The sequence below is a fragment of the Sinocyclocheilus rhinocerous genome, unplaced genomic scaffold, assembly GCF_001515625.1.
Source record: "Sinocyclocheilus rhinocerous isolate Xijiao unplaced genomic scaffold, SAMN03320098_v1.1 scaffold1893, whole genome shotgun sequence".
Lineage (NCBI taxonomy): Eukaryota > Metazoa > Chordata > Actinopteri > Cypriniformes > Cyprinidae > Sinocyclocheilus > Sinocyclocheilus rhinocerous.
Window position 1 is genome coordinate 66467 of NW_015654502.1, and position 12253 is coordinate 78719.

Sequence of the window (12253 nt, forward strand, 5' to 3'; positions counted from 1 at the left end):
AACATCCAAGTGAAAGATATAACACCAACATGTCAGAAAAAAAAAATGTCAGAGTTGGAAAAAGGATACATCCTTGTGTCAGTATTTTGTTGAACCACTTTTTGCTTTAGTTATAGCCTTTAGTCTACTAACTTTGCACATCTAGACTTTGCAATATTTGCCCACTCTTATTTGCAGAACTGCTCAAGTTCAGTTAAATTTGATGGTGAGCGTTTGAGGACTGCAGTCTTCAAGTCATTCCACAGGTTTTCAGTGGGGTTTAAGTCTGGGCTCTGACTAGGCCATGCAAAAACTGTGTGCTCAGTTTTGCTGTGTGCTTTGGGTCATTGTCATGTTGGAAGGTAAATCTTCTTCCCATTGACAACTTTCTGGCAGAGGGCAGCAGATTTTCCTCAAGAATTTGACGGTATTTTGCCCCATCCATTTTTCCTTCTATCCTGACAAGTGCTCCAGTCGCTGCTGCAGAGAAACACCCCATAACAGGATATTACCCACTCCATGCTTTACTGTAGGAATGCTGTTATTTGGATGGTGAGCTCAGTCATGACTGCATGTGGACTTTCTTGAGGAGTGGCTTTTTTTTCTTGCAACCCTCCCATACAAGCCACATTTGTGGAGAATTTGTGATATTGTTGTCACATGCACACAATGACCACTCTGTCATAAATCCCTGCAATTGCTTCAGAGTTGCTGTAGGCCTCTTGGTCGCTCTTTGTCATAAATTCCTGCAACTGCTTCAGAGTTGCTGTAGGCCTCTTGGTCGCCTCTCTGACCAGTTTCCTCCTGGCTCTTTCATCCAGTTTGGAGTGACGTCCTAATCCAGGGAGGATCTGTGTTGTACCAAATACCTTCCACTTCTTAATAATAGACTTCACTGTGCTTCTAGGAAAGCTTTCCAGGAAAGCTCTTTTCATGCTGAGCTAATCACCATTCTTTTTTTTTTCTGAAATGTTGGTGTTATATCTTTCACTTGGATGAGTAAATACTGCTGAATTAAACAAAAACTGTGTCCATTTTCATTTCAGGCTGCAAAGCATCAAAATGTGATTATTTTAAATGATTCTTTTCTATACCCACTGTAAATTAGCTGCATATATAGGACATTTATGTTGTGCATTCAGTCTCTCATTCCTTGATTAGATGTGATATTAAAAGCAGAGACTTTGAATGGTCATACTGAATAGCGTCAGTATAGAAGCCAACAGCATTTTCTCTGGGTTGCCTTCACCACGCTTGGCTGAGTCGGTTTTCAATGAGGCGAGATGAGCGCAGCCGCTCTTGCATGCTGCCAGCACTTGGCTATAGCACAGTGTGCCGCAGGAACATCTCCTATTAACCTACATTTACATGAAAAGCATTGTTCTATTCATGGATTTCCACTTTGCGTTGGGGACTCAGTTTCTTTAAGCTGGTGTGTGGCCCTAAGGAATCCCACCTTACACAAGTGCCTCTCCCAAAGGCTAAAATCCCAATTATACTCTCCTCTTTATGTGGTACCAGGTCACAACTTCAGAAATAGATGCAGAATGAATGCAGCATGCTGAAGAGAATGGCCTTTTGAAGCAAATGTTAGTATGTCTTCAACCAAAGACTCCCACATACAGGGATAAACAGTCAGATATTTCAACTCAAATGCTCAAAATTTTAAAAGTAAATGCTTTGTAGGATTCATAGTAATGTAATTAGGCACATGTAACCCCCCTCTGCCATCCCGCCTAATGATAATTGCTCTCTTTGTATAATATTTGCAGAAGACTGATTGGGAGGTCGCCATCAAGAGTATTAACAAAAAGAATCTCTCCAAATCTCAGATTCTGCTTGGCAAAGAAATCAAAATTTTAAAGGTGAGTTCTTTTTTTTTTTTTAAAGGAATTAATACTTCCTTAATATTTTAATATTTATAGACAGTGTTTATTTTGTTGTTTACAGGAACTCCAACATGAGAACATTGTGGCGCTCTATGATGTCCAGGTAATGGCGCTTTTACTCATTTATTGCTATAATCTCTGAATGTTTTGTCCCCAAAAACTCTGAGCAGAGATCCCTAGAGCTGTTAGTGCTGTGCTACTATCCACTAAGAGCTGTGAGGGCCTGCGGGACTGGCCCAGTTCTTATATAATACCACCATTAACATGACAAATCACATGACCTATCCTAGACTAAGCCTCGCTGTACATTGCATGACCTCTCTTTGAGAATATCGCACACATTTTTCTCTAATGCTTTAATGTCATTAGAGCGGACGTTAATTGTAATTATATAAACATTAATGCGAACATACATCATGTGCAGCCCTTTGTAAGTCTCTCACAGTGCACATTAGAGAATGTCACTGGCCAGAAGGAAATAAGATCATTTTGCAGCATCCTTTGGGCTGAATGCTGCATACTATGCAGAAAATGTCAGAAGTCAGCCCGTTTTGTTAGCAAGCTAATTCATCCATCAATACCCAGCCTTCTTACTTTTTGCATCTCACCAGCAGGCTCATATAGAGGGAGGGTTTGCCTCCTCTGGAATAGTGTGGGCTGTTTAAGCGCCATTTCATTGGCCCAACCCCTCGGCTGACAGAGCAGGCACTGTTCTGAAAGGACGTTGACGTCTACGGCAGGATCAAGGGCGAAAAGCTGTGGGTTTAATTATGGTTGTTATGATTCAGTCACCTATACACCTTTGACATGTAATGCTTCCCAGTATAGTGTAGGGATGCTCCGATCCGCCTTTTTCGCCTCCGATACCGATTCCGATACCTAGGGTTCGGTATTAGCCGATACCGATCCGATACCACTAGTATAGTGAAGAGAGTCGTTAAATATCCTGCTCTTCCCACGCAGAACACTTCCGCCCGACACAGACCTGCAGGACCCCTCATCATTCAGTTAAGCATCAGTTTTTGTGCTGAACACTGCAAGATTTTTGGTCCACTCCAGAAAGACACTCGAGAAGAAGAGTGATTTCATGTGTAATCGATCTCTCCTGCAAGGGCAGAGAGGTCTGAGTGCACTACAAGCTGTTTACATTCATCTCACTGATCTTTTGTGAAGATGTGTGTTTATCTCCATCTCAAAGGACTTTTTTTAGTTGGTGTGAGAAGTTATAGTATTTTGTCTCGGCTGTGACAATACCAAACTCTGTCCCACTAGGCCCGAGGTGTGTTTTTCCTCCCTGTGCTGAAATGGAGAAGTAGGTGTCAGTGGTGACGTACTGTAGCTTGTTCATCAGCTGTTTTTGGAGACTCACATGGAGTGTCGCTCATTCCGTCAGGCGACCATAAATACATTTGTGCAAAACTGAGATCTGCTTCCTGTTCTCTCCTGCTTTCTAAATCACGCGGTCAGTTCATCTTAATTTACCCTGGAAGATTCAAGTCATTCCACCCCACCATATTTCAGCTGTTCTTCTGCCAGGAAAAGACACAGAAATCTGAATCAAAACATCACTCACATGGGCTTGTGCAGGGAGGCATTTGAATAGTATTTAGATCAGAAATTATATGCGGCCATGAACATAACCTACGTACTCTGTGAACACATATTGTTCTGAAATGCGCATGTAATCCATAAGTTAATGCAAGCACACATTGCCACAAGGTGCTCTATAGTTGGCGTTTAATGACAAAATTAACATTTCATAATATACTATTTTATCTAAATTAAAAATAAAAACCAGCATATGAATAAAAATCAAGAATAAAAAAATAAATGCTACAAGATATACAGTATCTCACAGAAGTGAGTACACCCCTCACATTTTTGTAAATATTTTATTATATCTTTTCATGTGACAACACTGAAGAAATGACACTTTGCTACAATGTAAAGTAGTGAGTGTACAGCTTGTATAACAGTGTAAATTTGCTGTCCCCTCAAAATAACTCAACACACAGCCATTAATGTCTAAACCGCTGGCCACAAAAGTGAGTACACCCCTAAGTGAAAATGTCCAAATTGGGCCCAATTAGCCATTTTCTCTCCCCGGTGTCATGTGACTCATTAGTGTTACAAGGTCTCAGGTGTGAATGGGGAGCAGGTGTGTTAAATTTGGTGTTATCGCTCTCACTCTCTCATACTGGTCACTGGAAGTTCAACATGGCACCTCATGGCAAAGAACTCTCTGAGGATCTGAAAAAAAGAATTGTTGCTCTACATAAAGATGGCGTAGGCTATAAGAAGATTGCCAAGACCCTGAAACTGAGCTGCAGCACGGTGGCCAAGACCATACAGCGGTTTAACAGGACAGGTTCCACTCAGAACAGGCCTCGCCATGGTCGACCAAAGAAGTTGAGTGCACGTGCTCAGCGTCATATCCAGAGGTTGTGTTTGGGAAATAGACGTATGAGTGCTGCCAGCATTGCTGCAGAGGTTGAAGGGGTGGGGGGGTCAGCCTGTCAGTGCTCAGACCATACGCCGCACACTGCATCAAATTGGTCTGCATGGCTGTCGTCCCAGAAGGAAGCCTCTTCTAAAGATGATGCACAAGAAAGCCCGCAAACAGTTTGCTGAAGACAAGCAGACTAAGGACATGGATTACTGGAACCATGTCCTGTGGTCTGATGAGACCAAGATAAACTTATTTGGTTCAGATGGTGTCAAGCGTGTGTGGCGGCAACCAGGTGAGGAGTACAAAGACAAGTGTGTCTTGCCTACAGTCAAGCATGGTGGTGGGAGTGTCATGGTCTGGGGCTGCATGAGTGCTGCCGGCACTGGGGAGCTACAGTTCATTGAGGGAACCATGAATGCCAACATGTACTGTGAAATACTGAAGCAGAGCATGATCCCCTCCCTTCGGAGTCTGGGCCGCAGGGCAGTATTCCAACATGATAACGACCCCAAACACACCTCCAAGACGACCACTGCCTTGCTAAAGAAGCTGAGGGTAAAGGTGATGGATTGGCCAAGCATGGGCATCCTCAAACGGAAGGTGGAGGAGCGCAAGGTCTCTAACATCCACCAGCTCCATGATGTCGTCATGGAGGAGTGGAAGAGAACTCTAGTGGCAACATATGAAGCTCTGGTGAACTCCATGCCCAAGAGGGTTAAGGCAGTGCTGGAAAATAATGGTGGGCGCACAAAATATTGACACTTTGGGCCCAATTTGGACATTTTAACTTAGGGGTGTACTCACTTTTGTGGCCAGCGGTTTAGACATTAATGGCTGTGTTGTTATTTTGAGGGGACAGCAAATTTACACTGTTATACAAGCTGTACACTCACTACTTTACATTGTAGCAAAGTGTCATTTCTTCAGTGTTGTCACATGAAAAGATATAATAAAATATTTACAAAAATGTGAGGGGTGTACTCACTTCTTTGAGATACTGTAAATATAATGTATATTATGAAATGCATATTTTTATTTTATAAAGATTACATTTAAAAGTGTTATTAAATTATTAATGTTTTTAAATGTTAAGTGAGCGTTAGATGATGCAATGATTTAAATCTCATTATAAATATCCAATAACCAATATGTTATCTATATACATGTAGATATATAGATACACATCCATGCAATATTAAGCATTTATAGAAAGATAGATATGTGGTACTGATACATATATATAATATATAGATATATAATGTAATATATATATATATATAAGGCTTCAGTCTGGCACTTTTTTAGTCAGTGAAAAGGAAAACAGATTCATTTTTCAGTTTATACTACTTGTTATTATAAAAAAATTTTGTATAATAGCTGCAATTATACTAAATACTTTTCCAATTATACCAAAGTACTTAATTCCCCAGCGGCAGTCGCATTCTTCTTTGTGGCGTTCTTGTTTAATGCTTCTAAAATTAGTTTGGATGTCTAACTAATATAGGTATTCCTCCTTGATTTAATGAACTCACTATCACTTTGCAGATCTGTCTCTCTCACAATAGTAAGACACTGTAAATACAAAGCAAGTGGATACCTGCTTGATTGCTCCTCAAATGAAATAAATGGCTGTTTACCTCAGCGGGCACAGAGAGCGGTATACTACAGAAGAACGTGACCTTTCTTCAGCACACTTCTCCTGATGGCAGCACGGAGCCCTGGGGAATATCGATGGTGCTCCCTTCCGAGCCCAATTACGCTACCGTGGACTGTTTACAATCCACTGTCATTAAAGATGTTAGGAGGAAATATATATATATTTTTTTTACCCAGCCAGAGGTGTCTAGTTAAAGCATAGCAACAGGAAGCACTTGCCCTTTCATATTTAAGCTGTGCTGAGAGAGGTGACCCTCAGATCCCACTACGCCACATGGAGCATATGCAGTGCAGTAGCGCAACAGGCCAGACCTGCAGCTCCGATAACGATCTCATCCCACATGATGAAGAAGTGTGAATGGAGGCTGCTTGTGATTAATGCCAACGTCAGTGCCAGTTCACACATGCATGCTTGCTTAGAGCGCCTACACATGATGTTGAAGCGTTATTGAGCTTTTAATTACAGGCTTGCAGCGAGAGCTGAGCAGCTCCAGTCGAGCGCTATTCAGCGATGTCCCTGCTCTGACAGAGGGAGGCTGGAGACCTGCTGTAATAACAGGGTGGTGATTCTTCTTCTGCCTGACATGGGTGTGCTTGTGCTTTGCCTTGCCTTTAAAGGGATAGTTCACCCAACTACTCACCCTTGTGTAGGGCTGCACAGTTAATCAAAATAAAACCAAAATTGCGATATGAATTTGTGCTATTATGAAATCGCAAAGGCTACAATTTAATTAAAGAAATATATGTCTTGCATGTTTCAGAATAAAGCATGCCACTGTTTTTTACATGCAAACAGCTGATGATCCGGTGTTTTCAGTGCTTCAGAGCAGATCAGTTTGTAATAAATGCTGCTCCACATGAGTTTATCTCTGAATGTACTATAAGTGTACCTCACTTATATTGCACTGTGGAATGCAACATGCACCAACCAGTACTTTTAAACTGGCTGTTGTCAACAAAAGAGAAACTTTCTTAAATATTCTCTGTTTTATTTTTTACAGTAGTTTTTTAAATATTACAACAGTAATATTTCTTATGTAGTTTAATATTTTTATTTTTATTTAATTTTTTTTGAGTTTCAGGTTTGCTGTGCTTGTTTGTAGGGCTAAATTTGTTTTGATTATATATCAACATGACTATAAAATAAGAACAACAAGAACGACAAGAAAAAATATTATTGCTATTATTTTATAGTCATATTGATAGAAAATATTAATTTTGGAAATTTTTTAATTCTCATTTGCAATTTTTATAAGAATTTTTTTTTCTTTTTCCCGAAATTGTGCAGCCCTACCCTCACCCTTCTGACATTCTGAACCTTTGTTTTCCTTATGTTTTCTTTGTTTTGCAATGAAAGTCAGTGGGGTCCAGTGTTGTTTTGGACACCACACATTTTCATTGTATGGACAAAATCAGTTGAAACACTCTTCAAACTGTCCCTAGAAGAAACAGAGAAGTGCTGTTCAGATGAGCAAAAAGCATGTACATTTGTAAGGAGAGGGAAATTGATAAGGAAATAAAAGGGATGTAAGGATTCTGGCTATTTGGAAACATAAAGTGGGAGGGGGCAGTGGGTGGAGTTTTGAGGTTGGGTAGGAGGAGTCAGACTTGTTTATGAGTCACATATGCATGAGACAGTCGAATATGTCAAAACAAATCTTGAACTTCCTGTTAGAGAACAGCGTGTCCCAGTGGAGGATGGATTGACTTGTTGTCTTCAGTTTTCTGAGAAGGAGGGGAGGGATGGTTTCAAATGAAGACAATGAGCAGTGAGTGTTGTGTGCAAGGAAAGAAAGAAATACAGCCTGGGAACATCTGGAACCTGTTAATGTTTTCCTCGAGAGCTGCCTGCAGGAACTAATAACTGTTCAGCTAATAAGTTGTGTTCACAATGTAGAATAATACTTTTTGTCATTTAGCGATTAATCCATTAATTCACCTAATAGTGTAGTGGTGCTCTCTAAATGTCCGCCCTCATTTCTTTCCACCAACATGTCAACAAGTGTAAGTTGTCTGTTTATTTACCAGCCCTTCATGGGCTGTAGACCCAAGAAAATATGTTTATTTGTGTCTTTATCTCTTTCTTTATCTTAAAACGGTAAGGTTCATGGCCTTGCCCCTGGCTATATGATGTGCTGTTGTTCTTCACTGCCTGTTCCTTCTGATAACCATCGTCTAGTGTGTCATTCAGAGCTCCAGGGACATTGCTTTAGAAACATTCTCATATAAAAGGACAATATAGGCTCAAGACACCTCAAGTATTCATTACAGCCCTAGAATGTTGTGTTTCCTCATCATGTAGATTACTAGAAACCGGTTGAGTTTCTAAGAAGGAACACATCCATCTCTCACAGTTGGTCACACATGTGGTGTTTCTCAAATATTCCTAGAATTTAAAGCCATGCTTTGACTGGTTTCCACCTTATGTAAGCCAGCATGTCTAGTTATGATGCAATACTCTCACTGCCTGGCTGGACCGTGCTTTTGACTTCATGTCATGCCTGTATTTTCCAATGTTTTGAAGCTTGTGTTAGCTCTGGAGATATGATTGGAACGCAGCTCTGGAATTTCATAGTTTGAGTTTGTTTTTCAACGGTGCTTTGTTGTAGGGTTGACCTGATACTGAAATTTGTCTTCCATAAGATTTCTGATTTAGTGATGCACCAAAATGAATTTTTTTCAATAACACCAAAATTAAAATTTTCATTGAGGTAAAAACTGAAAAAAAGGGTTTGGTTAATAAATTGGGTGTTTGAATGCATTATGCTCTTCAGAGTATCTTGTTCTCAGGTGATAAATTAAACCAGTGATAGTCAAGTTCTTAGGCAATGAGATGCCTTTTTATATTTCAGCTGAACAAATTTGACATATTGCTACTCTAGCATTATTTTTGGTCAGGGTAAAGTGAGTCATGTTTCTTAGTGACATGTTTTCCTGTTTTATCTTACAAAATAGACATTGACAATCAAAATGCGCCATTGGAAAAGCGCTAAATGTCACTGTTTCAGTCATTGGTTTGAGCTATTCAATACTATTTAGGCTACGTCCACACGAAGCCAGAGCTTTCCCTATCCGATCTTTTTTTCCCCCTCGTCTCAAGAAATATCTGCGTCCACACGAAACCACAAAACCGACACAAAACGATGTAGTATACATGCCAGACCAGTATGTGGCGCTGTAATTCTGCCACAGAGATACACTAAAAACGGAGAAGAAGACTTGGACTATGCGCATAAACCTTACGCACGGTATACAGATGAACATGGATTAATACATTTATTAATCTGTGCTAATGTTAGTTAATAAAAAGACAATCGTTCAGTGTTTGTTCATGTTTTTGTTGCTGTTACGTGACGTAGCGGTGTCTGACTAGGGGCGAGACGTGGGCTGATGACGTCATCGTTTCAGAAAATATATGGATTCGCTGTCCACACGAAAACGCAAGGGCGGCGTTTTCAGATTTATCCACTCTGGGACCCGGTTTCAAAAAATATCGGTTTCACTCTCCCAAAACGCCAGATCCGTGTGGACGAAATGCCTATACGATACAAAATGTATGCGTATACAGCTAAACGCGTCTCCGTGTGGATGGGGCCTTAGTCTGACCCAAAAATTTGTTGTTATTGTTGTTGAAATTTCGATGCAACAATCTGTTGTCAACTAAATTATTTCAAAATTGCTGAGAGTGGCTGGTTACCTCTCCATGGCTGATTATTCTCTCCATTTATATATCCAGTTATGCTTCCCAGCTACCTAATATGCTAACTAGCTGTAAATGCATAGTAACTAACTTTACATGTCCCGCAGAAGTAGCAGCACATTGTTCTGAGGCACTGAAAGTTTCAAAATGATAGATAAATGGGTATTGTCCAGAGTCCAGTGTTTGGTAACTGAACTTTTTTTTTTTATCCTTGTTTACATGATAAATATAAATGACATTACCACTGCTCTTAAATCATGATATGCATATTGTTATGCAAGAGGCCAAGTGGAATCTCATTTCTTGCCAAGAAGCAAGGAAAAAATTGGCAGGAGGAGATCAGGGCAGCACTTGTTTTTCTTTTCCTGCCCACACTTGGTCAACGGTTCCTTTTGCACCTCTCATCAAATGGCCCATGTGTTTGTTTGTGCATATCATGTTCAGGGCCATTTGGCTTCAGATGAAGTCACAGATGAAGAGGTCAAGTTTAAGAAATGACTGATATGTGATGGCGAAGTTAATGACGTCCTTGAGTTGATCAACCCCTCCACCCAAGCCGGAGCTGCTCCATTTCCTTTCTCCTTCCCATCCCCCATCACTGCCAGCTCAAATTAGCCCGTTATGCAAACAGACTGACAACCAGTGGCAGTGCCCCCTGTAGGCCCTGTACTGCATTGATCCCAGATCCCATAAACGGATCTACAGTGGAACTGGGGAGGTGGGCTTTCCTGGGATCAGATTACAAAGAAAAAGGAGGTATCTGTTTGCAGAATGCAGATCCAGCCAAGTCATGAGTCCATGAGCTGCTCATAAATTTAGATTCAAGTTTACAAAAACAAACACTTTTTTTCCCTTGGGAATAACATGGATTAGGGATGCACCAATATTAAAATTGTGGCTGATACTGATAAGTCAATAATGATTTTTGCTAAACAAGTATTAAGCCTTCAAAAGATATAAAATATTTTATCTAAATGAAAATTAAACACCAAAAACTAAAATCAGTCCTTTTAAATGCTACAGGTGATTTCAGGCGCATCACAACATTGAATTTGAAAATGGATATTAATTTTGAGATTTGCAAGATTATGTTTATCTGTTATTAAATTATTAGTGTTATTATTAATAGTGATGCACCAAAATAAAATTTTACCAAAACACTGAAACCAAATTAAAGTTTTCATTTAACCAAAACCAAAAAGTTTCTGTAATTAAATTTGGGTAACTGAGCTTGTATGTTGTTCAGTGTGTCATGTTCTCAGGTGATACTTTAAACCAGTAAAAACCCAGTAAAACTAGCCACCTCTCGATATTTCAGCCAAGCAAATTTTCCATATTGCTACTCTTAACATAATTTTTAGTCACAGATGTTGCATATCTATGTTGTGTGTAGGAAATAGACACTGATTCGTCTTTGCAGAAGCGCTAATTAAATGTCAATAATTTTGGCTCTCCAAAAGTATTTTGGCCAAAATCAAACTTTTTTTATTTTGTTTTGCTGTTTTGGTCAAAAATTTTTAGTTTGTGAAATTTCAGTGTATCACTAGTTATTAAAGAATAACTTTAAGTGAGTTTTACATGATGGCAAAGGTAACGTAAATGTAAAAATAAGGGGAATTAGCAAAAAAAAAAAAAAAATTTAAATTGATGGTTTAGACCAATAATAGATAATGCTACTAATATACTGCACATCCCTAACATGCACCAACAAATATTAAAAAAATAAATTCACAAGTCAGTTTTTATGTAATTTTGACTTTAAGGATCCTGTCATTTTTAAAACGTTTAAATGTGTAGTAGAGATTTTGAATATTCAGTCATCTTGAATCAATGGGTGAGGTATTGAGATATAGTGAGGAGGAACGAGATGTAATGTGGGCAAATGGAGTGTTGACCTCTATGACCAACTCTTCCCACACACACTCGCCACAGGCAACCACTTATGAGCAGCACATAAAATGGCGAGCTTTCCTTCTTAATGGACCAGTCCATCACAACTGCATTAATGGGCTGCCAACATCAATTCACCGAAAGAATCATAAAACCTTCAGAGACGGTGAAGGAAGCTCTGTAGATTGGTGGCTTGTCTTGTTTACTGTAACAACCAACTTCCTAGAAAAAACCAAGGGCCTCGTGTTTTTTATTTGGCCAGTATTCAGTGTCTAATTCCTTAAGTATTGACACAGCAACCCTAATAGCTGTTATGAGGCTAGTGTGTCTAAACGGTTTCAACAACATGAGGTTTGCATGCCGGGATTTGAAACGTGAGTCGTCTTCACTTATGCACGTGTCTGGATTTCCACAACCACCTGCTTGCTGGAGGATATGGCCGTTGATGGATGTTTGCTGTTATGGGCTGTTTCTGAGTAAAACTATGTCTTGTCTTCTTTTTCTTTCAGGAAACGCCAAGTTCTGTATTTCTGGTTATGGAGGTGAGTATAAAGCATGTATTGGACCCCCCCCCCCCCCCCCCCCCCCCCCCCCCAAAAAAAAAAAAAAAAAAAAAAAAAAAAACTGTTAAAGCATTGACTTGTTGAGTGGAAGAGGTTATTACATTTTTTACTTTATCAGTTACAAAAA

The 12253-nt window shown here is 39.7% G+C and overlaps 1 protein-coding gene across 3 annotated transcripts in view; it reads left to right on the forward strand.

Moving 5' to 3' along the window:
- LOC107717276 (serine/threonine-protein kinase ULK2-like) overlaps positions 1-12253 on the forward strand; it is a 38158-nt gene that overhangs the window by 6326 nt on the left and 19579 nt on the right. For all 3 annotated transcript variants that reach the window (XM_016523962.1, XM_016523961.1, XM_016523960.1), the window contains exons 2-4: positions 1752-1844; positions 1930-1971; positions 12073-12105. In XM_016523962.1, coding sequence (XP_016379448.1) covers positions 1752-1844; positions 1930-1971; positions 12073-12105 — 168 coding nt within the window. The remainder of the gene's footprint in view (positions 1-1751; positions 1845-1929; positions 1972-12072; positions 12106-12253) is intronic.